The 27,860-nt window shown below is 39.3% G+C and overlaps 1 protein-coding gene across 2 annotated transcripts; it reads right to left on the bottom strand.

Moving 5' to 3' along the window:
• Window positions 1-15,098: 15,098 nt before the first annotated feature.
• On the bottom strand, window positions 15,099-27,852 carry edem2 (ER degradation enhancer, mannosidase alpha-like 2). 2 transcript variants are annotated; one of them, XM_081706719.1, is made up of 12 exons: window positions 27,599-27,852; window positions 27,356-27,388; window positions 23,249-23,359; window positions 22,950-22,989; window positions 22,754-22,859; window positions 22,194-22,319; window positions 21,626-21,837; window positions 20,639-20,780; window positions 20,321-20,445; window positions 17,448-17,592; window positions 17,192-17,313; window positions 15,099-16,919 (listed from the first exon to the last, which is right to left on the bottom strand). In XM_081706719.1, the coding sequence occupies exons 1-12, from the start codon at window positions 27,706-27,708 to the stop codon at window positions 16,449-16,451; spliced, it is 1,743 nt and encodes a 580-aa protein (XP_081562845.1). In that variant the 5' UTR covers window positions 27,709-27,852; the 3' UTR covers window positions 15,099-16,448. The 2 variants fall into 2 exon arrangements, with proteins under 2 accessions (XP_081562845.1, XP_026875038.1); XM_027019237.3 differs by lacking the exon at window positions 27,356-27,388.
• Window positions 27,853-27,860: the final 8 nt, after the last annotated feature.

The following is a 27,860-nucleotide window of genomic DNA, read 5'->3' on the forward strand; positions in this document are numbered from 1 at the left end:
AGTTTTCAGCCTAGCCTTAAATACTGAGACTGTGTCTGAGTCTCAAACATTTACAGCAAGGCTATTCCATAGTCTGAGCTTTGAGGTAGATTTTCTTATTCTTGGTACTAGTAAAGAGATTGCACCTTTTGATCCTTGCAAAAGTGGTGGATTGTAATGCATGAAGAGTTCTTTAAGGTATTGTGGGGCAAGACCATTCAGTGCTTGTGTAGGTCATTAGAAGCATTTAATAATAAATACAAAATTTTACTGGGAGCCAATGTAAAGTAGCTAAGATAGGAGTGATGTGATCAAATTTTCTAGTTCTAGTAAGAACTCTGCCTGCTGCATTTTGAACTAGCTGGAGCCTATTTAGGCATTTAATGATACAGACAGATTGTAAGGCATTACAGTAGTCCAATCTGGAAGTGGTAAATGCCTGGACTAGTTTTTCATGTGAGGAGAACATGTTCCTAATCTTTGAAATGTTCCTAAGGTGGAGAAAGGCAGTCCTAGAAATATTATTTACATGCGCTTCGAATGAGAGACTGGGATCCATAATAACTCCAACATCTGTTAGGGAACATGTGCTTGTGAGACCATTGAGGTTGAATGAGTAATTAGAGTGTGAGGACCTAGCTGTCTCTGGGTCTAATAGAAGCACCTCTATTTTGTCACTATTATGTGAGAGAAAGTTCCTCAACATCCAGTGTCTGACGTCCTTTATGCATTCATCAATAATACTAAACTGAAACATGTCCTCTGGTGTTGCTGAGTGTAACCAGCATATTTGTGGAAACTATCACAGTGTTTACATATAATGTGACCTAGAGGTAGCATATATAAAGAAAAAAAGCAAAGACCCTAGAACAGATCCTTGCAGGACACCATAGCTAACCTTGTCGTATGATGAGAAGTCTCCATTTATGTTAACAAACATTTGGATTTAAATCATGAAAGATTTAAACCAGGAAAGATTTAAACCAGGAAAGGGCTATTACCCTAATCCCAACAACATTTTTGAGTCTATCTAGTAAAATGTTGTGATGTATAGCATCAAATGCTGCACTCAGATCAAGCAATATAAGCAAAGACACATAACCCTGGTCAGAAGCCAACAACAGGTCATTAACTACTTTAATCAGTGCTATTTCCATACTGTGATTAGGCCTAAACCCAAACTGAAAAACTTCATGGATCTGGTTCTAATTCAGATATGATATTAGCTGCTGAGCTACAGCTTTTTCTAGGATCTTGGAAATAAATGAATGGTATAAGATTGGCCTGTAGTTTGACAGCTGACATGGGTCAAGGTTAGATTTTTTTTGAAAAGTGGTCTGATTACTGCTAATTTTAATGATTTAGGAATGTAGCCTAATTTCAAAGAGGAGTTTATTAAATTTAGTGAAGGTTCAATTAATACAAGTAGGATTTCCTTAATAAAGTGTGTGGGCAGTGAATCTAGTAAGCAAATTGAGGATTTTGATCAGAGATGTAAGTTCTGGCTCTTGGAGAGGTGTAAAGGATTCCAGAGTCGTTTTTTGGCTTGGTTGTTCTGAACTCTAAGTAGCTGCTCGGTGTCATGATAATACTCTTATTGTTATCTCTAATGTGCTTAATTTTTTCATTAAAGAAATTCATGAACTCATTACTACTGTGTGATCTTGTAATCTGAGTATTGGTGTCAGTTTTTTCCTAGTTATATGTGCAATTGTACTAAAAAGAAATTTAGGATTAGTTTTGTTATTTTCTATTAGGGTCAAGAGAATAATTGTTTTTCTATACTTGAGAAGGGTCTCCTTCCATACAAGATGGAAGACTATAAGCCTAGTGTGGTGCCATTTATGTTCCATTTTTTAGAGGGTTTTGTTTTAAACTGTGAATGTGGTCATTATACCAAGGTACTAATTTTTGTCAATAATTTTTTAATTCTTAAGTGAAGCAACATCATTGAGTGTGCAGTAGAATACTGATTTTAAGCATTCAGTTATTTGATCAAGTTCCGTGGGGTTTGAATGTATCCTAGTCGCAAATGATAAGTCTGGAAGATTCACAATAAATGTAGTGGCTGACGTGATCATGCGTCTGGTATGATACTGAGGCGAGGTTACTATATTGTGACTCATATGTAGTTCAAGTGAAATTAGAGAATGGTCTGAGATGGCATCTGACTGGGGTAGTATAACTATGTTCTCTAGGTCTACACCGTTAGACGAGGGTGGTGTACAAAGGTGTAGCCAGCAGGGCACACTTCATTTAAAGCTATGTACTCATTTGGCTTGATCCAGGTTTTTGTTAGGCAAAGCATGTTAAATCTATGATCTGTTTTTGTTTTGATTTGAAGGTAAAGGATGCTGCCAGGCCCAGATTTAGCACAAAAAAAACTAGAGGGTGCTCATCCACATATATCCAATACAGAGAGATATCGTAAATATATTGATTAGAAAAGAAAATTAGCTAAGCTGTTGATGTTTTGACCCCAGCCAACAACCCTGAGCTGAAGGCCTAGCACTGCAGATAACAGAGCTGTACTAACTCCTACCAAGAAACAAACAGATGGAAAGATGTTATTAACTTACATAATGGAAACTGCATAATAAATCTGGTATACTTGTTATTTTTAGTAATAAATCTGTTCTGTTTTTTCTGTTGTAGGTAGAGAAATATTCCAGCTGTTCGCACAAATTGGCTTTATTACAACCAGATTTGTGTGTGTGTGTATTTTTGTGTTTGTTTCTGACAATTTAGGGCAAAGTTGGCTTTTACTTTTCAATTGGACCCAACTGAAATTCTATCAAGAGTGTCCTATGTCTCTACATACCTAGTCTCTGTACACCTTGTAGCTATGTTTAACAGCAAAGGTCTTGCCCAGAGAGATAGCTAAGGCAGTCACTGACATGTCTATTACAGGGTTCCCATAAGGGTTATATATGTCTTAAGCCTAGGCCCTTAAACTAATTTACTGCAGACATGAGAGTTTTTACTTCCGCTATGCATCCAGACTCTATGCATTCTGTCTCCGTCATCAGGCTTTTAGCTACCTTTATGTCTGTTTTCTTTTAACTTTTGTTTTGAGCAGAAATCCTAGGTATGCTCCTGGAACTATTACAATAATGAAACTATGCATCCAACCACTTCACTTCACTACCAGCTATCTGGACTGCCACCTGCTATCACAAAAAAAGTCACTTTGTTTACAGTGATCCATTTCCAATCACCCCACTCTTCCATAAAGTGTTACCTTAATTTCCAAGTTATGCAGCCTCCCTAGATTCAACACATCAAAATACACTCGACATCCAAGAGCAAGAGGTTTTCATTTTGGCATTGGACAGGCTGCTGAAGCCCTGTGTGCAAGTTGTAAAGTCTCTGACTAAGAGTAATGAGAGTCAGGTCTTTCTCATAGTCTCTCCAGTCAAGTGTCGAGTCCAGGAAGTATCCCAGGGTCAGGCAGAAGCCTGAGGGTCTAGAAGCGAAGCATATTTCGATAACCAGGAAAGCAGGCAGACAGAACAACCACTTATGCAATATCAGAAGAGGCAAGAGGAAGACAGCTGTATAAGAAGGAAGTCCTAAGGGAGGAAAACTGGAGGACTGGGTTAGAATTCAGGTATGTTCGAAAGCTGTAAGATTGTCTTACAGCTTATGATCATGAGTATGCTCTCGAACACTTACTCAAACTTAATTAAATTGCAACATAGCAAAATATTTTTATATTTTATTTCTGCAGGCTTATGACCAGTGTGCTCTTGAATGACCACTCAAGCAGGGATCTAGCCAGTCTTTGAATTCATGCATCGATTCCTATTTTTTCCTATACTTTAGGAAATCTAGCCTGGGAAAATGACATGGTGTTTAGTTCTTATGTAAATTTTATGTAGGCTAATGAGGTACTGAATGTGGACGATTACAAGACTCTAAAAGAAAAAAGTGGAAAATAATGTTTCTGCTTTTACCAACATAGGATAAAATCCCGGAAAAGTCCCGCTTTAAGCAGTTTCTTTGAAGCTGGCATTTAATAGATTTGGTAAGTGAAGCAATGAAATAAGCTGAATGCAGAACATGAAAATGTAGTTATACGTTTGCTTACTGGTTGGCATCGATGTTGTGTGGGCAAGGAGAATGAAGAGCCCACCCACTGAAGGAGAAAATTGGATAGAAGAGAGGAAAAATTCAACTTAAAGTAACCTGATTGCCTTTAAAGTTTCTTTTAATTTAATATGGCTCCAGTTTAAGATAACACCAAAAATGTTAGCAAGGGTTACATTAGCCATCTATGGGAATAACTATGAAATAAAAATTCAACAAGTTTTAATTTTGTTTTCAGAACCTTGACCTTTGACTTTTTTTGCAGAACACCATTTAAAAATGACTTTAGCCCATTAGGGATGAAGTTTTTAAAAGTCACAAAACATTAAAAATCATTTTATTACATGTAAGATAACAAAATAACACCTTAAATGTGATATTACACCATACTTTCAACATTAATAAGTTTTCTGGTCTGGAAGTATTTGTTTTAAAAAAGTAAAAATGTAATTAAGTTGCAAGAAAGTTAGTTGCATCAGCAGTTAAAGTGGTGCTTGAAGGTTTGTGGACCCTTTAGGATTTCCAAATTTCTGCATAAATTTGCTCTAAATTAAAGTCTTAAAAGTAGATAAAGAGAACAAAATCAAACAAATGAGACAAAATATTAGTCTGTAATTTATTATATATATGTGAGTGGCAAAAGTAGGTGAATTTTAAGGATTAGTAAATAATTTGAAGATGAAATTTGGGTCAGGTTTCGTCAATCAATGGAATGACAAGTTGTTGATGAGCTGCTGATGCTCACCAGGTTGGAAAAACATCTCTAAAGAATTGGGAATCCACTAATCCACAGTGAGATAGATTTTGTACAAATGAAGAAAATTCAAGACTATTTTTACCCTCCCCAGGAATGGTCAACCAACAATGGTCATGTCAAGAACAAGGTGTGTAATTGTCCGCAAGGTCACTAACATTCCAAGCACAAACAGAGAGTGTCGGATGTAGTATGATGGAGGATACAGTTTATTAGAGAAAAGGGATAGTCCATACATGTAATCCATTATACTCCTGAAAGTAGTCAATGAGGCAAACCAAAACAGACAGGGAACAGGCAAAGAGGGTAATCCAAAAACATAAGCAGAAATCTGAATAACCAGCAGACACACAATGATAAACTCTGTATCAAACATAACACAGGTTGACAAGACTTCACAAAGCCACAACTCATGGGTCTTATATAAGGGACTAAATGACTAACAAGTCACAGGTGACGCCAATAACAGGTGGACATACTAACCAGGGGGCAGAACCAAAAGAAACCAAAACAAGGAAGCACGAGGAAACAAAACCAGGAACAAAATAGCTAGAGTTGCTGTGGGAACCATGACGCCAGGGACGGGGGAACATGACAGTCACAAAGGAACCAAAAGTTACTTTTAAGCAACCAAAGTTCTTTCTCACATTGGCTAATGTTAATGTTCACAAGTCCACCATCAGGAGAACACTGAACAGCAATGGTGTGCATGGCAGAGTTGCAAGGAAAAAAACTGCTGCTCTCCAAAAAAGAACATTGCTTCCCATCTACAGTTTGTTAAAGATCACATGGACAAGCCAGAAGGCCATTGGAACAATGTTTTGTGGACAGATGAGACCAAAATAGATCATTTTGGTGTAAATTAAAGTGTTCTGTCTGGAGAAAGGAAAACACAGCATTCTAACGTAAAACCTCATCTCTTCTTGAAACACAGTGGTGGTAGTAACATGGTTTGGGCCTATTTCACTACATCTGGGCCAGGATAGCTTGTCATCATTGATGGAACAATTAATTATACCAGCAAATTCTAAAGGAAAATGTCAGGCCATCTCTCCGTGAGCTGAATCTGAAAAGAATGTGAGTATTGCAGCAAAACAATGACCCTAAGAATGGTTAAAGATGAGTAAAGTTTTGGAATGGCCAAGTCAAAGTCCTGACCTTAATCCAATAAAAATGTTGCGGAAGGACCTGAAGCAAGCAGTTCATAAGAGGAAACCCACCAACATAAGTGAGTTGAAGCTGTTTGTACAGAGGAATGGGATAAAATTCCTCCAAGCTGATGTGCAGGACTAATCAACAATTACCAGAATCTTTAGTTGCAGTTATTGCTACACAAGCACAAGCTGTCACACCAGATATTGAAATCAAAGGTTCAGATACTTTTGCCACTCATGGATATGTAATATTGAATAATTTTCCTTGACAGATCCTTTTTGTCTCATTTGTTTGATTTGGTTCTGTTTATACACTTTTAGGACTTGTATGACAATCTGATGAAGTTTTAGGTATATTTGTGCAGAAATTTCAAAACAAATCTTTCAAATTTATATAACCATGAAACCATCTATTTAAACTTGGTTGTCTTCATAGAACTTTGGACTTGGAGTATGAAAATGCCATAGACAGTTTTTCTTTGGTGTGAAGCATAAGTGCACTGCCCATGTTTTCTCTTCCGTCCATAAAATGCACTGGCATCCTAAAGATATACAACTGTTCCACATTGTTGTAAATTTTATCCCCTAATGGTATATTTTTAGATCTGCATGACATGCTTTTTTCAGTCAAAGAGAGCCTTTAATTTTAATTACCTTTTGTTAAAATGGCTAAAAACTTTACTAAAAACATTAAGATACAAGCATACATTTTTTTGGAAGCAATCTAATTACATTATCAACCACAGAATGAACTTATGATGGCACCAATCTACCATGTGGCCCAAAGCATGGCATTGTCGCACTTTCCCTGGATAGCATAAAGTTTGCTCACATGATGAAATTTTATTTGCTAAATTAGAAGTCATGTGATGGATTTAAATCAATTTTATTTATTGCAGGTTTACAAATATTTAAAAAATATTTTTTCCCTTTCTGTTATTTATAACTAACAAAGTTCCATAGACGGTTATCTTAAATTAATATCAACTTAATACTGATAACCATATCAAACACAGCTGTGTAGCTATTACTTTTGCAGGGAATAACTGTAGGCAACTAGCTATAATTCTAGCAATTTATAAGCTTTCAGTTCCTGTGATGTATATAATGCAGTATTTACAAGATAACATATCCAGACATGTACAGTGATCATGGACAGTAACAAATAATCAAAGAACTTATCTAACTTTCTTGACATTGGATGCCAGCATTAACTGCTCAGAGACATACTGATGGAATATCAACACATGGCCATGGAACGTTCTTACAATTTTTGCGAGTAATATATTTTGGAACTACCAAACAATGCATGCGGGAGTGTGTACACTGGATGGTCACTTTAGAGACAGCCATCAAGTAGTGCACTGAACGTCCTTTGACCTTCAGAGCCACAGCACTTTGTCATGGCATACATTCCACTAGATGTTGAAATTGTTCAGATGGAATTTTGGCCCATGCAGACAGGATAGCTTCTTGCAGTTGCCACAGATTAGATGGAGGTATTTACATGCTCTGAACAGCCTGTTCTATACTTCATCCCAGGAAGTGCTATATAGGATTAAGATCTGGGGACTCTGAAGGCCAGAGAAGCAAGGAACTCACCGGTCATGTACCTAGAACTAATCCATGACTATATGACCCTTGTGGCATGGTGCGTTGTCCTGTTGAAAGTATTCTTTTGCCACAGGGTAAACAGCTGCCATGAAGGGAGGAACTTGGTTGCCCACAATGCTTAGGTAAGCCCTACTGTCCATCCACAGGTATCAGAAGACACAGGGAATGATCAAGCATTTTGTAAACCATTTCACCACCTAAAGCAGCCTGAACTGTTGACAGGAAGGGCTCATTGATTCATGCTGCTTGTTCCGGTCATGGTAATTGCATTCTGCGTTGTTTTATGGCTAAATACATTGTTTGCACACATTTTGAGAGTAATTAGAAAAACCATTAGTGAATCATCTTTTGTTTACTTCAGATACCATCCCCCCCCGACACATGTGCTTTACCATGCAACAATTTAGCAAAGAATGGAAACATGCATTTGGTTACGCACAGACACCTTTGCAGACATCCACATCCCTTCTTTGAGGATGCATCCAGTCTTCCTCCAGAGAGCATCCTCGCCCATTGTGGCTCTGGCTTGGAGTTCTGTTAGCTGTAAGGGAGGCGTCACGATCTGGGGCCAAGAAACAGTTCGTTCATTCTTCATTAGCACTGCATTCTTGGCTGCTGCATCTCCTCGTGTGTTACCTGGAGACTGGATCAGAGTTACATTTACATTTACATACATTTACATACTGCAATTGTTTTAGATAGTTGGGTGGCATCTAAGATTTCAGACACAAGCTGATGGGCAATTGGAGTGCCTGAGCTTATGGGAAATTGGCCGTGTACCCCAATGGCACCAAAATCATGAGTTATGCCAAAGGCATACCTGCTGTCAGTGTATATGGTGGCTGAGCGATCCTTAGCTATCTTAGCTAACTAAGCTATCTTGGTGCATGGAGCTCAGCTTCTTGTACAGAGAAATGCGATAAGAGAAGTGCTGCTTTCAACCCCTCGTGATCTGTGACTACCGCATAGCCCACATTGTTTTTACCAGTGTCTGGATCTCTGGATGCTGAACCATCCACATACATAATGAAATCAGGGTTCTGGAAGGATTCATTCTTTCACCCTGGCAAAGCATAAGTGGTTAATTAATGAGACAGTCATTAGGTTACCCATCATCCCCTGTTGGAAGTAACACAGCAAGGTTAAGTACAGCACATCTCTTCATGTGATGTTTGGCATGTCTAGTAAGACTTTATTGTATTTAATCTCTTTGTCGACAAGTGTGATGTCTTTTGTTCCAGCAGAAGCAGGGAGATGGCATGAGTAACCAAGAGAGTCAAATCATAATATCCTACAGTATCTCTGGAGGCCACAGCTCTGAGGCACATCAGAAGACCAACTGCTACTGGGTCCAACTTGTTTGAAAAGTAGGCCACTGGTCTCAGCCTGTCCCCATGCTTCTGAAAAAGAATGGAAGTCATACACCCTTTCTTTTCATCAACAGTTTGTACAAATGGTTTACTAGGATCAGGTAAGCCTAGCTTAGGAGTTGTCTATAGAGCTCATTTTAGTTCTTCAAAAGCTTTACTTGCTTCCTCAGACCAGGTGACTTGATGCACTGAGTGAAGTGCCATGAACCATCTCTCTAATAGGAGCTTCCAGGATGGAGTAGTTAGGAATGAAGGTCCTGCATTAAGAACACATGCCCATGAATGATAGTTGACTGTCTGAAGAGAGTCTTTTGCCTCCCCCCGTGATGTCATGACCTAATAAAAATGCACCTCTTGTTCTATAAACTGTAGTTTGGATAGGCTAACTGTGGCCCTCTTTAGCAAGGGGTTGCAACAATGGAACAGAATCATCTTTACACTGTTCTTTTGTGGGGGAACAGATCATGAGATCGTACACATATTGGAGGAGGGCTGACATTGGCATCAATGTCAACGGGCTCAAACTGAACATTTAGTTATAAATAATTGCGGATTCACAATATCCCTGGCACAGTCATGTAAAGGTATATTGCTTCCCATCAAACATGAATGCAAATCATTATTGGCTGTCTTTGTGAACTGAGACACTGAAATGCATTAGCTAGATCCACCACTGAAAACCACTTGCTATCAGCAGGGACTTCCCCTAAAATCATGTACGGGTTTGAATTACAGCCGCATTGACTGCTTGAAAGTTCTGTACAAACCTCCATTCATCTGGTTGTGGCGGTTTTCTATCCTTCTTTACAGGGATGATAGGTGTACGAACCAGTGAGTCTGGGCAAGTGACAATTACACTGGCTTTGACTAGTGAATTAATCACAAACACTAAAACACTAATGCCTTAAATGGCCTCTGTCTTCAGTGGATACTGGGTTTGTTTTGGCCAGATTTGGGGGTGATTACCACTGGGTCTACTCCTTTGATTAAGTCCACATGTTTTCCTTGGGCCAACACTGATTCTGGAACTACTTGGGGTCTGGGATAAACTTCAGCTGGCATGGTTGATTCTGAAACAGAAACAAATACTCCTATGCCATGCTTGTCACAAGAGGTTAGTATAACGCTGCACTCAATTTGTACACATGATGCATGACCTTGTTTAAAGACCCCCAGAGATGCATTATACAAGAAGGAGGGGTCTTTTGTGGGGACCCAACCACTTCTTGTGTTTGAGCATTTCAGTACCCAATGGCCCACATTCTTCCAGTCCCTATCGAAGGGCCCATTATATTAAAAAAAAAAAAATCAGTTTGACAGCCAAGAGGAGGGATGTTTTGGTTAGCTAAAGGAAGCCTTAAATGGTACTCCTTCCCCCTGGGCAGCCATCAATGCATCTAGTATGCTGGACCTCTATGGCACAGTAATGGGCAGACCAGAATGTGGTTGTCAGATTCAGTCGTTCTCTAATATGGGATTTTTTAAACAAGTCTCTCAAACTCTACGTCTTGTCCCCTATGGATATGTGCAGTACAATGCAAATGGTCTGCAAGCATGTAATCAGTATTGTTCAGTGAGGTACAGCTGTGGGCAGTGGTGAGCATTTCTTCTCACACACATTTTCTTATCAGGGCAGAGCCTCCATACACACACACATAGGAGTTCCCCTGGGCTATACTTGACTCCATGGGGCTTCCCCCATGGTAACTATAATACCTTTTGGGGAGGAAGAAATAGTAAGGTGCAATTTGCACATTAGGTCACACCCCAATAAATTGACTGGACAATGTTAATATATTAGAAAGGAGCAGGTAGTGCATGACCCACTCAGTTTGGCACTGCAAACTTTCAGAAAACTGTTCTGAGGTTGAATGACCCATGACACCCCCTGTCTGAATTGACTCAGTGAGGCCTGATGCTTTCTTCAACGCCCCCTGTTGTATAACTGCATGTCCTGCCCCTGAGTCTACTAAAAATGTCAACATCTCCCAATCAATAGTTTGACTGAGTTTGTGTTTCTTGCTCACAGTGTGTCTCTGTCCTAACTGGGACGCTGCATCAGTCCTGTGGACGCATCTCTGTGCTTTGCTGCTCACTTTTATGGCAAGCACGTAGAACAAATGTGGGGTTGCTATCCGGGCTCTGATCGTGACCCAGCGAAGCAGGGAAAGTCCACGTTTGCCTCTTCAGTGCTAACGCAAACATTAGCACATTACCCGAGTGTGTGTGGAAAACACACGTCCGCATTGCCATTGTTTATTTGTTTACATTACGTTTGTCATTTTGTTTTTGCCTGCATGCCACGGCCTTGTCTAGCCAGCGTGAGCTTTTGTTACCATGCCAACGACCATAATAATAGGTGTTTTGCCTCTTGCTTCTTTTTCTGTTTTTCTTTTTTCGTTCATTTGGTTTGGTGATTTCTTTCACAGTCCTTCCTCTCTGCTCCCTCAGTATGACTCCAAAACGCTGTCCAATTACCTCTCTCTCTCTCTCTCTCTCTCTCTCTCTCTCTCTCTCTCTCTCTCTCTCTCTCTCTCTCTCTCTCTCTCTCTCTCTCTCTCTCTCTCTCTCTCTCTCTCTCTCTCTCTCTCTCCCTCCCTCCCTCCCTCCCAAAAAAACATGTGAAACTGACATAACTTTGGACAACCAGTTGTCATTTTCAACTCATGTTTCAAATCTGACCCAGTCTTGCAGATTTCTCCTTTATAACATATGAAGGATTCAGCTATTTTTCTTGCAAGAAGCTGCCCAGGTGCTTGTACAGTCTCTTGTGATCTCAAAGCTGGACTACTGCAACTCTCTACTTGCTGGTCTTCCTCTAAGAGCCATCAGACCTCTACAACTTGTCCAGAACGCAGAAGCACAACTGGTCTTCAATCATCTGAAGTTCACACATCACTCCACTGCTGCGATCCCTTCATAAACTTCCAGTAGCTGCCCACATCAGATTTAAAACCTTAAATGCTTGCCTACAAAGCCAAAAATAATCTAGTCCTTCCATACATGATGTTAATGGTCAAAGTCAAATCCATACCTCGTGTACTTTGAACCTCAAATACAACTTAGCTTGAAATACCATGCTTCAAGTCTCATGGAAGACAAGCAACGAGACTATTCTCTGCCCTGGCTCCTAGACGGTGGAACGAATTTCCACTTGCTGTCCGGACAGCACAGTCCCTTGCAGTCTTCAAATACAGACTAAAGGCCCATATATTTGTGGAATATTTAAATGACCACTGACCATGCTGCTATGCTGACTAACTGAAACTAGTACTTATTGTAGTGTATTGTTTATTGCACTGATGTTGACTAACAAACTCTAGTACTTATTGTTTATTACACTTATCATTGTCTGAGATAGAGCTTATATGTATTCTGCACTTCTAGGCATCAGCATTGATCCCTGTATTTCAACAGTATTCTAGTTCATTTGTATATTGGACGCTAACCTTTTGTAAGTCATTCTGGAAAAGAGCGTCTGCCAAATGCCATAAATGTAAATGTAAGATTGCTGGCTATAACAGCTAGAAACACAGACTTCATCAGCATAGACTCAGATGAGGACTGGCATTGGAAGCACAAAGCACAGCACTAGTGGAAGGCACCTGCGGACTTGAAATAGGGGAAACATAACAAGACACGGGTGATGCTAATGAGGTGTGTGTGTGGGAATCAGAGGGTGTGACCCTTTGGCTGGGTGCTCGGGGTACTGTGACACATATTTCATAAAGTTGCTATAATAAAAAAAACTTAGTATTTATGTAAAAATGCTGTACAGTTACATTTTGCAAAATATACTGAGAGCATGCTGGAAGGCAATGGACTGATGTGTTCTGAGATGCAAGTGTGTCCAATTTGAATGGGGGTGAATGGCTAAAAATGGAAAATTTAAAAAGTTACCACTTAGAAAAAAGTCTCACAACTTGGCTGGGATCTTACTTTAATTTTAGAAAGTAGAAGTACATATTACACTAAAAATAGCAAAATAGTATATAAGATAGAAGATGTAATATAAAAGATAGTATATAGTATATATAAGATAAAAATAATATATTTCCATTTTCAAATAGTTTTTGGGCAGTAGGACATAGCAACATCCAACTTGGGTAGGAAACACATTCAAACAAATATGAAGACTACATTTAGAATTCTACATTCAGCTTTTGACAGACATACTTCTCCAAAGCAACATGCATATCAGTAGCATAGTGTGTGTGTTCCCTGAGAATTGAACCCACAATGATAGTAACCATCCAGATCAGATTCACACCAGGAGAATTTACAGATGACAGTCAACAAAACATGCATGCCTTTGTAGTGTAGGAGGAAACCAAAGTACCCAGAGAAAACCCATGAAGGGACAGGCAAAATATGCAGACTGCACACGAGTAGTGTCTAGGCCAGGAACTGAAGCCAGGTCACTGTAGCTGTGAAGCGGAAGTGCTAACTATGGTTGCCCTGTCCTCGAGTAACAGAGATGCCATTTTCTGGAGACATTTTGTGGAAGCTTTGTCTATGCTGACCCAGAGATTATCAGTGGACTCTTATCAGTGGGGGTAAAAAGATCAACCCCTGCCCCCACCCTTCACCCACCCATTATATGTCAAAATTATGATTGATCATTATAACAGATGGTATAACTGGTTTATTTATTTACAGACTACAGAGTGTATGTGTTTGCATTCATATGAGACTGAAAACTTTTATTTTCTTCATACACCTCATTGTTTCTCAATTAAAGAAATCTTACATCCTCTCATACACCCGGGCTGGTTGGTTGTGAGAAAAAAAGTTAGGTGAATGGTAAGTTTTGAATTTTGAGACCTAAAGTCATTAAATCATTTGGTCAGAAAAGTGTAACGAAGAGGGGGAGTTTGAAGGAATAGAGTTGCGTGTCATTCATCCTAACGAACGGGAGGGCTTGGGATCGGTTCCTACATGAGTCAACCATTCATTTTTGTTGGAAGGCAAACATCTAAAAAAGGGGAGGGGTGGTATGGGAAGGGCTGTGGATTGGGGGTGTGTCTTTCAGAGATAGTCTACCAATGGGAGGGAGGGGTGGGAGGGGTTGCGTGTGTGGGTGAGCAAGCAAGAGAGGCAGATATGAGATTACACATATGATTGGCCATCAGTATGTTTCAGAGAGCAGAGACTATGAAGTAGATGGTTTGTATTTATATGAGACTGAATCCTTTAATTTAATCTGTTTATTATTTCTCAATTAAAAGGAATAAATAAATAAACCAGTTATACCCCATTATAATCATCAATCATTATTTTGACATATATCTTAACGGGTGGGGAAAGGGTCGACCTGATCAATCAAAACAAGAAATCAACTTCTTTGACACATTGTGTCCCAGTACTCTCTCCCAAGCATAAAACAGGATACCTAATTCAGGTACAGTGCCACTACAGTCACAAACAGTAGCTGCTATGTTCCAAATTACTAAGGTTTTAGTAAAGGCACTGTGATATTTTTATAGATGCTTATGCTCTGGTTGGGTTAATGCTGGCTGTCAAAGGAGAAGAAAGAGCCACTTTGTCACCAGTCACTATTGGCTCAGTCCAACCCATATATTCGTGAACTATAACCACAGTGGTTATAGTCCCTCTGTCCTTTTAATTCTGGGTGCAGAAATCTGTCACAGGTCTCTCTTAAAAACAGATGAACATGAGGCACTACTTTTCCCAGGGAGACTAGTACGGAGAGGACATCGACACCACGTAGATATCAGAAAGCTTGACTGCTAACATGCATCTCCATCCTGCTCAAAAACACATTCTAAAGACACTCTACAAGCAGATTCATTACACGTCCTTGCTCTTAGAACAGAGCAGTAACGTAATTAACCAAGTCAAGGAGGAAGGAACATGGTCAGAGAAGGATGCTCCCCCCCCACCCACCGAGTCCTGGCAGGAAAAGGGCATTCTCGAAGGAAACAGCAAGTTCTCAAGTTTTGAAATGCCCTGATATGCAAAACAAGACCTGAAACTAGCTCCACCATGGCCGCAGGGCAGGACCAGCAACAAGCTGTTGGCATCAGTGAGGACAAGGATCTGGAAATAATCACACTATGGAATATATAATAGATCACACAGTTTCAGAAATTACAGTATATGCTTTTACAGTGCATCTGAAGCAATGGCCAAATTGGTTTATTAATAAAGGTTGATAACATTAATAACTGTTAAAAAGAGTGAAGTTCTCAAACAATATGGCATCACAGCAAACAGGACCTCCAACAGTAGAGAATTTTACAGAAATACAGTTTTTACTTCTCCTCAGTTTATTAACACCAAAGTACATTAAGTACTTTATCATTCATTAGTTTTTAGATTTGTTTATTGATCTTATTTGAGTTCATGTGTGTTTAGATTTACTGCTTGCACTTTAACTCCAGGAATTAAGTTTTAATTTGTATCTCAGTTTCTATAGTGTAATCTCCTTAGCACAGTGGGATACCCATTTGTTGTTCAGTTAGTGCCAATGTTAAAAGTACCAACTTTAAATTATGTTAATAGAACAAGACAAAACAAAAATTATGTTAATACAACAAAACAGGTCTATTAAAATATTTTAAAAGATATAATTTTTGAATTTTGAATTTCCATTTTAAAAGACCGGGACTCTACAACAACTGAAAATGAAACCTTTATTTTATATGAGCAGCCAACTGATAGGTTCAGTTGACCTTACTGACCAAGACTATTGATAAGGCACTAATGGTGCAGCTGAAGCTGTTGCCTTGAACATATGAGACAAGGGGCATGTGAAATACTTGATGCTTCCCAAGCCGACATACATAATTGAGCTTTTAAATATTGTACAGACCTGCTGTAGTAGAATTCTAATATAAAATTTAAAAAAAAGAAAAAAAAAAAGAAAAACACTTGATTGTTGGTATATTAATCAGCTATCTTCCTCTGAGATAATCTTATTGGCCTTGAAGGAAAATCTTCAAAGCAACCATGGGCCTACTGTTCCTGAAAGCAATGGAAAAAACAGGCACTTGGTTCATGCTACAGCTATTAGCATGAAAGAGTTTGCGGTTATGAATCAGTGAAGGAGAACAGTCACTGGGAACCCTTGCTGTCCAATGTTGCTGTCTCACCTGAGGAGTAAAGCTTTTTTTTAAGGCCAGTGCTCATACTCTGTCCACCGTGGCCCATTAGTGTGAAACAAAACTACTACCATTCATGCAATACCAGCTAAACCAGCTGCATCTTAGTTACATGTAGTTAGAATTGCTTTTCTTCTTTTTAGTTTTTCTATATGAATGAATCTTCCACATTTTTGCTCTGTAACAAGATTTTGTTTCACTTTTAAATGGCCTAAAACCTTTAAGCCCTTTTCACATTTTTAAAAAAACAGGCGGTGAAATTTTTTTTTTTTTTTAAAAACCACCCATTGGCAAATATAAAAACATTTAATATCCTCTCAATTTAGTTACATGCTCTACTGCTAAGACAGTAGTAACAATGTCCTCATGTCTTGTCCCTAAGAACTTGTCCCAGAACAGCAAATCTTGCGCTAAAAGGCTGCACGGGGCAGGACAGTACAGGTGCTTTCCTTCTCTCTCCAGGCTTTAAGGCTATGCTTTCTGTGGAACCCATGCTGGGGGGGGCCCTCTCCCTTGACGCCTCCTCTGACTGGTCCACGGGAGGTGGTTGTGGTTGTGACAAGCTGAGGAGGATGTCCTGTAGCTCGCTGCGTTCATCCTGCACCTGGCTGCAGCAGTGAAGGGCAGCTGGGTCAAGAGGATGCGCCTCCGTATTAAAGATATAACCCCCCGCCCCCAGAACACAGTCTCCTCGTGGACCTCCGAGTTCAAATGTAGTGCCATTGTTGTGAAGAAAGTTGTCAGGGTCAAACAGGAGGTAAAGGTACTTGATGGTCTCAGCCAAGAAGAAGGACTCCATGCGGTTGTCCAGCTTGTGGTCCCTCACATCCTTCACCTTTGCAAGAAGAGTGTGACAGGGGAACAACTCAAGAAAAGGTCAAACAAAATACACACAGAGAGAAAATACTGCATTCTATGACAAATACTGTGTTCATTATTTTTCCATTTACAGACATTAACAGAGATTTAATTATTAACTTTAGTGGGGGCTAACTGGATTCAGAATAAACCCAACAATAGATTCAACTGCACTGCCAATACAGATTCTACATTACAAGACTTTGAATATGTGTTAAGTAAACAGGCCTTAAAACGTTGAGTACTCACACTGGCAAAGCCACACTTAACACGGCTGATTTTTTCTATGGATTCCACTGCATCCTGTCCCAGCTGCAGAAATGTTGGGTCGCCTGTAGCCTTGTACAGGTACATGGCACTTTCTATCAGCTCTGAAATAGTGAATGACAAAATAATTACATTTGCGTGTTTTTGTATTCACAAAATGTAGTCGTTTCAAGTGTGCTGCCGCAGACAGAACAGATAAGCTCTGTGTGTTCATTTGCTGGGGCTGCTTTGCAGTTACCGGGCCGTAAAGGATATCCCTCTCGCTTGTCCACTGTGTAACCCTGAGGAATGCTGTAGAACTCTGGAAGCCCACCAAACTGCCGCCAAACTGTGTAGTAGTTATGGAAGGTCCTTGTGGCACTGTCAATATCCCCTATCATACTCTGAAATTGTTTTACACACACCAAAACACAATTATGGTATAATAATAATAATAATAATAATAATAATAATAATAATAATAATAATAAGTAGTAGTTTTATTTATAACGCACCATTTGTCAGACCCAAGATCACAATATAATATAAAAGAGAAACACCACATATCAATAAAACAAAAATATGTACACAAATCAATAAAATAATTAATAATAAAATAAATAAATAAAATAAATATATTGATGACTGCGTGCAGGACATATGCGCACAATCATCAATATAAAAACAGGCCACGCTTGTGTGTATATGTCGGTATAGTTTTGAAATTTTCAATAGTTTCTGTTTTTATTTCTGTTTTGTTTGTTTTTTTAGCTAAAAAGCTGTTTGTCATTAAGGTAAAACCAGGGTAAACTGGCAAGAGGTAAAAGCAAGCTAATGGAGACACTTACTTTCTTGCTTCAAGCTTATATCTTGGTTTAAGGGTATTTTTGGACTGTAATTTGTGCTAGCTAAGGGTACTTTTTCTGAATAAGTGCACCTGTTAAGATGAGAAAGAAGAATGATAATGTCAAAGGCAACAGCAAGATCAAGGAGGAGTAACCTTTGCTGATCAGAGCCAGCAAAGACGTATAACTTAAAATGGCAGAACTATAGTGGGAACAAAAGACAGGTTGAAAAGGTTCATACAGATCATTACAGGCTGTATGTTCTTGTGTTGGAGAAGCTATTACCTTCCCTATGATGAGTCATTACAAGCCTTTTTCAAATCTTTCTTTCTTTCTTGTTAAAGAAAGATTTGAAAAAGGCCTCCAATTCTCAGAATAGTAGCATAAAGAATTTTTCTAAAAATTGGACTTGACAGTTTCTCTCTTCAAAGGGAGAGAAACTACACCAGAGGTTAATGAACTATATACAAGGACATGGAATGGACAGGAAGTCTCTATCATATTTGTAACATAGCCAAGGTCAGAAGTGTCCTCACAGCAACTATAGGTTAATAAATCAATTGGTCAATCTCCTGCATGCATTTATGCCATCATGTTTGGACTACTGTAATGCACTGCTAGCAGGTCATCCAAAGACATCCAAAGACATTTTAAGGGTCCTAGCACATGCAAAGATGAAACAGCATATTACACCAGCCTTTAAAGAGCTGCACTGGCTACCCGCGTCACTCAGAATTGACTTTACAGTAGTACTGCTTACTTTAAGTCATTGTGTTGTCCATCTACACCTCAGCAATATGATCACGAAGCGTGTAACCTCAAAAGGCCTCAGATCAGCTGATAAAAACATGGTATTTATCATGTGACTAAAAAGAACCGAGGCTGATTTTTGCCTCAAACTTGGAATTCTCTTCTAGTGGACCCGAGGACTATTCATGATTCAAATGCATTTAAGACCTTTTTATTTTTTGCCCCTTTCTTTTAAATTTTACCTTTTATTAATTTTTCATTTTATTTCTTTAAATTAACAAAAACCTTCCTGAGGTGATAGATTTCAGAAGGTCATAATGGAACCCTATTGTATTTGAATTTTTCTTATTTTCAATTTCTCGCCGAATCATCTTGCCCAAACTACACCACAAAAGTCCTACAGACATGAAGGTAGAAGTTCTTCTCGCTACTCCAGTGCACGATACCAGCCTGATCAGATTGAAGGTGCCACTGTAGCACCCAAAGGCATTACAGTCCTACACCATGTCATATAGACAAAATTATTTTTTCCAGGGTTTTCCAGTCTACATAAAGCCTCATGGACCATTACGCTCCACCACTCATATTTTGGAAAAATAAGCAAACCAGCACATATTTTTGGGAGTGAACGAGTTCTAGTTTTTTTCTGACTTGATAAAGTAAACAGTTAAAGGAATTTTATGCTATATTACTATAAGCAAAGTGATTGAACCCCAGGGATTGCTGCTTGCAGTTATATTTATTAACATTACCAAAAAGAACTAATGTGGGTGGTGTTGGTAAGGGGACCATGTCAAGTAGGGGGTAGTATGGGAGCTGCTCATAAATGCTAGTTGTTGTTCTCGAAATAGAGAAGCAATTCATTCAATAGAGCAGGGGAGCTGGAGAACACTGATGAAGTAGTTCACAGACAGCTTATGACAGATTTCAGGGGGTGATGTTGCTGCTTTCACAATAACACTGTATAACTGACCATATAACTCTGCATAAACCTATATAACAAGTTTTGTAATATAGGTGTTCAAGCTATTGACCAGTTCAGACATATACCAGGGAGACACATTGTAATACAAAGATCATTTTTAAATTGTGACATGAATATAACATTTTTTTCTGAGTGGAAGAGATAGGGAAGATCCATTGGAAAACCAGGTTATCAAAAAAGATGAAAAATCTGATAGAAAAAGACTAAGAGTGTTACAAACAAAAGCATGACTGAGATATTTTAAATGTTGATATTACTTTTAACCAAATCAAGACTGATTTTAATCTGATTGTGGTCTGAAAGGCCCAAAGTGAAAACCTGAGGGGGGAGTTACAATCACACTAGTGGAACAAACAATGTCCAGTGTGTAATCATGTGTGAGATGAGTAATCAACATTCTGCATTATACCAAAACAGCCTAAAACAGATGTAAATTCAGATTCAGAATTTAAATCTGAACTCAAAATACAACACACCCTAATTCTTCAAAATTCATGGTGGCAGACAGGAAATGGTCTTGCCTAGAGGAGATTTAATAGTCTGTCTTCTCACCTGCAGGCCAGGCCAGAATGCCTCCAGAGACTGAAAGACAGGCATGGAGACAGTGCCCTTATGCATCTGCACCCACAAGTACCAGTCATCAAACTTAGTGTAGTTCTTTATGGACTTATCAAACTCTGCAACACAATTGAGAAGAATTTAGGTCAAAAATAGGCACCATAGAACTAGTCCCTTACAAGTCTTTACATTTTTGCTCACTTCTGAGGAAATTAATCATTTCAACTCCATAAAACGCAATTAGTAAACTATTTATAAATGTTTTTCAAATGTATTTATTTATTTTACTGCAAACGCTACATGCTTGCATACCATGAAACATGCTCATAAGTTCCTTATCTTGCAGCATTATGGCACCCTTCACGAGGTACTCAAAATATGAGTCAACACCTGCTCCAATACCCGCATCCTGTGCCACCCACTTTGAAGTGATGACATCAATGTGGTTCCCAACCTGCAAAGCATTAGGAGTGCCATTTTTAATCAATATTAGGTTCTATTTAAATTAATTTGTCATGATGAACATCTAAACTGCACCAGAAATGCCATAATTGCACACGCATGGACACATGCACACATAAGGGTCAGGTGATTAGACAATGCCATTGGCCATCTTCGATGGCTGACAGATCATGATGGTGTTATCCTGATTAACAGTAATTAATGTAGCCTAATTAAATGAAAAGTTATTGAAAAAAGTGTCAAATAAAAATGCAAAAAAATGTAAGACTACTTATGCCAGTCAGATAGACACTGCCCAATCCTCTCTCTCTCACACACACACACACACACACACACACACACACACAGTGTTATGTAACACAAATACGATTTGTTTTAAAGGTATTTTGGCTGTTTCATCCAGACCATAGAGAGGGGGATTCCAATAATGAGAATGGATGCAAGCATTACACTCATGTGTGCCTTTTAAATCACATTGGAAGTTATGTTATGTTATGTTTCATCAGAGGCACAGATAACTCTCAATATAATTCATAATGTACTCACTAGTTAATTCTTCTGAACCAATACCTCAATGTCTTCAATACTTTATTTACATAAGATATACAGCTCTCAATATACATACAAACTAGGAAATTATTTTTGTCAAAATTACTGACAGACAAACAGAGAAGGGAAAAGGTCAGTTTAGGTCTGCATAACTTGCTTGTTCCAATTTGCAACCAATCTCTCCTTAACTAACCAGGAAAAAAGCATGACTTCTGTCACAGGGAGATTAGAGCTGACACAGCAGTAACTTTAGGGTGTTGTGCATCTCTCCGTGTGAGGAGACCTTACCAGGCCAATATCAGAGCGGGTTTTCCAGAGGGCGCCAAGGGCCTTGCGAGCCACGTCCTCAAACACTGGGTCGCCAGTTAGCCGGCTGAGGGTGGAAAACTCCAGAATGAAGGTGCCCACCCCGGCGGTGCAGGTGACCGGAGTCTCAGTAGGGTTGACCCCCCTCAGCAGGTTCACGGTGCCATAAGGCATACCAGTGGGTGTGTGGAACGCTGGAGAGGGCAGACCCAACTTGAGTTGATCAACCATGACTGATGCACATTTCAATGTCACAAATAATAAACAACTAAAAAAAAACAGCTAAATGTCCTTTTTGTCCAAACTGTCCATCAGGGCAGTCAATTGCAATAAAACTCCTGGTTTTGTATTTCAGTGAAAAACAAACAAAAAACCTAAAAATTGCACAATTAATTATAGGCAAATCATCTGGACATTTGCGCTACTTCAGAACAAACATTGTCACATGTGATTCTTATCTTTGATGCCATTCCTACAGTAGTATGTTCTATTTCACTTAGTGAGGACACTCCAGGGGATGCAGTGTAAGTGCATGCATTTTATTGCACACCTGGGAGCAGTTTGCGTGCTGCGTCCTCAGCCAGGCGGAGCAAAGGCCCAGAGCAGGGCCAGCCGTCCTCTACATCCACCCCAGCCTGTTTGGACAGCAGGTGGGCTGAGAGAAGCCCACCGACCACTGCAGAAAGCCAATTCGGCGTTAACTTTTGAGTATGCAGAATTGATTAAAGAAAGACTGCTAACCTAGGATTGCCCGAAGACGCATCGCTAGCCTATAGGTACAACTACAGAGTAAGTGGCAATACTGAATATACTGTTGGGCTTTTCTAAGTCTGATCACATTTTTGGCAAAGGAGCCAGTGTAAACCATTTATTTTAGATTAATGCGCAAAATATTCACTCGAAAAAAAACATGTTGAATCAACAACACAAGAATTTGGTTTGCATCAAGTGTACTGAACCCTGTTCCACTCCACATTTGATTCTACCCCAGTTTGCTACACCTTTAAAACAGGTGATTCAAAGATGACAGACAACACCTGCTGGAGGTGAGCTGGGAATTGAAACAGATTCAAAGTGTGTTTGGTTGAGTACGGCATACAGGGTTCTCACCTCGTATGTTTGTCTCAAACACAGATGCATTTACATCAGTGTCAAAGTCCACAGTGTCCTGAAGTAAGGTGGCCACCCGTTGAAACTCTGAGTGGTTTCCCAGTATCTGAGGACAGAACAGGACGCACAAATAGCATTAGCCAATGAAAAAACAGATTTATATCACACAATGATGTGGAGAAATATGAATTCATACCAGCAAGGTGTCCAAGGCATCAATGAGAGTGAGTGAAAAACTAAGGTATTGGAAGAAAGAGATATTAGCTATGTTACAACAACTAAAAAAAGCTAAATGGTTTTCCATTCTGTCATGATTATGAATCCAGAAGGACAGGGTAAAAAAGCTGAAACAGTGACTAGATTATGCCCTTAAATCCTTAAAAGATCAGAAAAGCAAGAGCTTTTCATGCTTCTTGTTCACTGCACTGATATTACTGTTGATCAGAAAGATTTAACTTTTGAAAGAAAATTTAGTTATTTAGATTATGCTTCTACCTGCCCCACGTATCCTGTCCGTCGCATGTCAAAGGTCGGAGTTCATCATATGGATACGCATTTTCCAAATAACTGTTGTAGGCATGGTAGAACATGGACTTTATTCTGCCTCTGTGGAGAGGAATCGTTACGTAATACATGAGGCAGTATGCCAAGTATGACGCTTGAACATTATTTGCAGATGCAGCAGGCACCAATTTCTTTGCTCATAAATCATAGATTTGAATAAACTAACAAAGATGAGCAAGGAACTGTAATAAAAAGAGATGTTCTTCGGTGCAGTTGGTAGTGGTGTGTTGAATTCTGACTCCCTGACATCAATAATAGTAGTCACATGGTATTTATCATGTGACTAAAGAGTACTGAGGCTGATTTTTGCCTCAAACTTGGAATACTCTTCTAGTGGACCCGAGGACTATTCAGGATTTAAATGCATTTAAGACCTTTTTATTTTTTGCAAGGCCTTAATTAATTCGCACCTTTCTTTTAAATTTTACCTTTTATTAATTTTTCATTTTATTTCTTTAAATTAACAAAAACCTTCCTGAGGTGATAGATTTCAGAAGGTCATAATGGAACCCTATTGTATTTGAATTTTTCTTATTTTCAATTTCTCGCCGAATCATCTTGCCCAAACTACACCACAAGTCCTACAGACATGAAGGTAGAAGTTCTTCTCGCTACTCCAGTGCACGATACCAGCCTGATACGATTGAAGGTGCCACTGTAGCACCCAAAGGCATTACAGTCCTACACCATGTCATATAGACAAAATTATTTTTCCAGGGTTTTCCAGTCTACATAAAGCCTCATGGACCATTACGCTCCACCACTCATATTTTGAAAAAATAAGCAAACCAGCACATATTTTTGGGAGTGAACGAGTTCTAGTTTTTTTCTGACTTGATAAAGTAAACAGTTAAAGGAATTTTATGCTATATTACTATAAGTAAAGTGATTGAACCCCAGGGATTGCTGCTTGCAGTTATATTTATTAACATTACCAAAAAGAACTAATGTGGGTGGTGTTGGTAAGGGGACCATGTCAAGTAGAGGGTAGTATGGGAGCTGCTCATAAATGCTAGTTGTTGTTCTCGAAATAGAGAAGCAATTCATTCAATAGAGCAGGGGAGCTGGAGAACACTGATGAAGTAGTTCACAGACAGCTTATGACAGATTTCAGGGGATGATGTTGCTGCTTTCACGAACATAATAGTTTATAATCGCTAACAGGAAGAAAACGCTACAGTTATACTCTACAGCGGTGTGTCTGTGCTCAGACTAACCCAGCTTTGATCATGCGATCTGCTCAAACATAGCAGTTATCACATGGGCTGCACTGCTGCAAAGCACTTTTGTGCCACTTTCAGGCTGGAATTATGATATCAGATTGGTTCCCTTAAAATGTTTTTCACCAATATCGGAGCAAACATTTTTGCTGGTATCGGCTCGATTCCAACACAAGATATCGGATCGTTGCCACCTCTAGAGAATACAGTGATCAGCTTTAATTTCCAAGTCTGGCACCACCAATGCCAACATGTATGCTGAAGCGGAAGTAGGCTGTTATTTCCTCCTGTTATTGTTAGAAGAGGTGGCTACTCAAACATTTACAGGATAACTACAAAAAAACTTAAATTTGAAATAAAAATACATAATTCAGGATATTCAATGCCAACATTATACTCCCCCCTTTATCTCTGCCACGATTTATATCAAATGCATTTTGATTACTTATCTTGGAGTTTAGGTTATACAACGGGAAGTCATTTTCTCTTAGTTCATCTGGAGTGATAATAATAGGAGAGCATAATATTGGCAGTGCTGTTTTGACGCCAAAGTTATATTCTCTCCCATTATCTCTGGACTTAGAAATGTTTGATTCAAATGTATTCTGGTGTGTAGGTTATACTACCATATGAAGCATTTTTTTTCCAAGTGTGGCTAAAAGGTTTGCTGACATTAAATTTAAAGTTTTTCTGTTAGCATTATTTATTATTGTTGTTCATCTAACATATTTCTGATGTGTTGCGTTGTGTTGGGGAGGGTGCTGTTCCATTTGTAGTCCGTCTTCTTTCTCTCGTGTCTGTACACATTATGATAAAAATAAAAAGCCAGTAGAATGGGTTTTTGTGATCCAGAACTAACCATCCAACAGCAGTACCTGACTCACTAATGCTCTCATTGTGGAATAATCAAATCCTCATACCAATGTTCCAACATCTAGCTTTCCCAGGTGTGTGTGTGGTTTTTTTTTTTTTGGTTTTTTTTTTGGATATTTTGATTTTTTTTTTATATTTTGATATTTTTGCAGTGATTACCATTTACAGAATGTAATCTGTTTTGAATTGCAACATTTCAATAAAAGATGTATTATATTTTTATTTTTTGTTATTCATTCATCAATTGATTTGGGCAAGGGGAGTGCTTATTAAAAAATGTAACAATAAAATGCTCACTTGACCAACAGTCATCTGTGTGATGAGAACTTTTTGATGTTTCAAGATAATTCACCAAAAATATATATGATTTAACTTATACCTTGAAGTTTCTGAGATTATAGGGGGAGTGTAATTTTGGCATGTGTCAAAACGGCACAGTGACGAAGGCTGAGGGCTGAGGGCAGCACACATGCAGAGGTTCACTCCCCAAAGACAGACACAATGTAACAAAGACCGTCACTTTCTGAAGCAGAGCGTGGTGTGACGGAGAATGTCACTCAGGAAGGTAAAATGAGTGCTCTAGCTGCAGTGTCTTAGAGCTGGCTCTTTGGTCTGTTGGTCCACCTGTGGGACTTGGATTCGAGACCTGTGTGGTTGATTGACTGGCTAATTTAGCACTTATTGTTTATAGCACTTATCATTGTTTAAGATGGACCTTATGTATTTTGTACTTCTAGGCATCAGCACTGATCCCTGTATTCTACAGTATTCTACTTCATTGGTATGTCAGACTCTAACCTACTGCACTGTACTAGGATATTCTGTGAGTAAATGACAAAGCACTTTTGTAAGTCGCTCTGGATAAGAGCGTCTGCTAAATGCCGTACATGTAAACGTAAATGGTTGATGGCCTCAACCTTTATTACCAATGGTGTCAGAGGTGGGATGGTACTGTGAGGTCATCTGGAGTGTACCCATAGTTAATGAACCCCCCTGCTGTGAGCGGTAGGTACAAAGCCCAGTGTGAACTCTTGGGGGCATATGGGTATGAACCTGGGATGAAGTGTGGATATGTGAGGGGCACATGGAAAGGGTCACATGCAGGGGTGCACTCCCTGAAGGTGAAGGTGGTGTGAGACTGTCATTTCCTGGCAGAAAGGATGGTGCGATAGAGACTGTCTCTCGGGAAGGTGAAATGGGTGCTCTGTCTGCTGTGCCAGGTTGCTCTTTGTTCTGGTGTTCATGGCACATTTACCACCTGTAGGGCCTGTGTTTGAGACCTGTGTGTGGTCACTGCCCTTAGCCTTTGTCACAAGCACTGCCAATATTACACTCTCCTAATATTATGCATCCTGATGTACTGTATTAAGAGAAAAATACTTCCTGTGATATAACCTAGACACCAAGATAAGTCACCAAAATACATTTGATTTAAATCAAAACTTTGAAGTCAAGAGATAATTGGGTGGGTGGGAGAGATTGCTACATATCTTCTAGCAATAACAGGAGACAATAGCAGCCTACTTCCACTTCAACTGTCAGCAGTGTACACGCTTGAGAATTAAAGATGATTAACATTAAGCGCTTTCATAATACTCGTCAGGACTGAAACGCATTCGAGTCACTGAGCACTATCGAGGTTACTGTCGTATTCTTTATTTGACTTTATACCACGTACTGTTCACCGGGAAGGATTTGTCAAGCTTAACAATCTATCTATCTATCTATCTATCTATCTATCTATATACAGCTGCAAACGCGGATGTAGTCCGTAGCATATAGGATTTCGACACAACACACGGCGCTTTCAAAATGATCATATAGCCAATCCCAAGCGTTCAGGAACTAGATGTACGAGCCAAACTAAAATACAGTTACTGATCTTAGCCATTGCCGTGTTTCTCTGAGCGAAGCCAGTCCCTTTCAGTGAACAGCACCAACTTGCCTCTGCTGTGCAAAACAAGTCTTGCGTTTTCCACTAAACGAAATAACAGCAAACACTTGATTTAGAGCCAGTTCTGAAGCCAACAGGAAACGACATGCATTTACCACTACAGTGACCCTGCATAGGTTATGACCACATAGCCAGTTGCTACCTTGTGTAATTAAGTTTAACTGTGAAACAATTAGGTAAATGTACGCAGCTATATCCAGCTACTGGCACGCTCCAGCAGCTTGTTCAGCTCACCTGTAATGAGACATCATCTCTTCCTCGGTATTGAGCTTTCCGCTCGCATGGCCGACGATCGGAGACAGGTACGTTGCACAAAAAGTGACGGCAAACAGGAAAGCAACCATGAATCTGCGAGACGTGGTGAAGCGAAGTAATACAACAAGGCCAAGCTCACATAGCTGGTGAAGATTTTCTGTGTAGGTTGTTGGTTTATTTATTTATTTTTGGTCTGCTCAAAAGACGCAGGAAGTGCACAAACTGCGCAGGCGCACAACAA

This window comes from Electrophorus electricus, chromosome 24 (genome assembly GCF_041902795.1).
Source record: "Electrophorus electricus isolate QZ-2024a chromosome 24, ASM4190279v1, whole genome shotgun sequence".
NCBI classification, from domain to species: Eukaryota; Metazoa; Chordata; class Actinopteri; order Gymnotiformes; family Gymnotidae; genus Electrophorus; species Electrophorus electricus.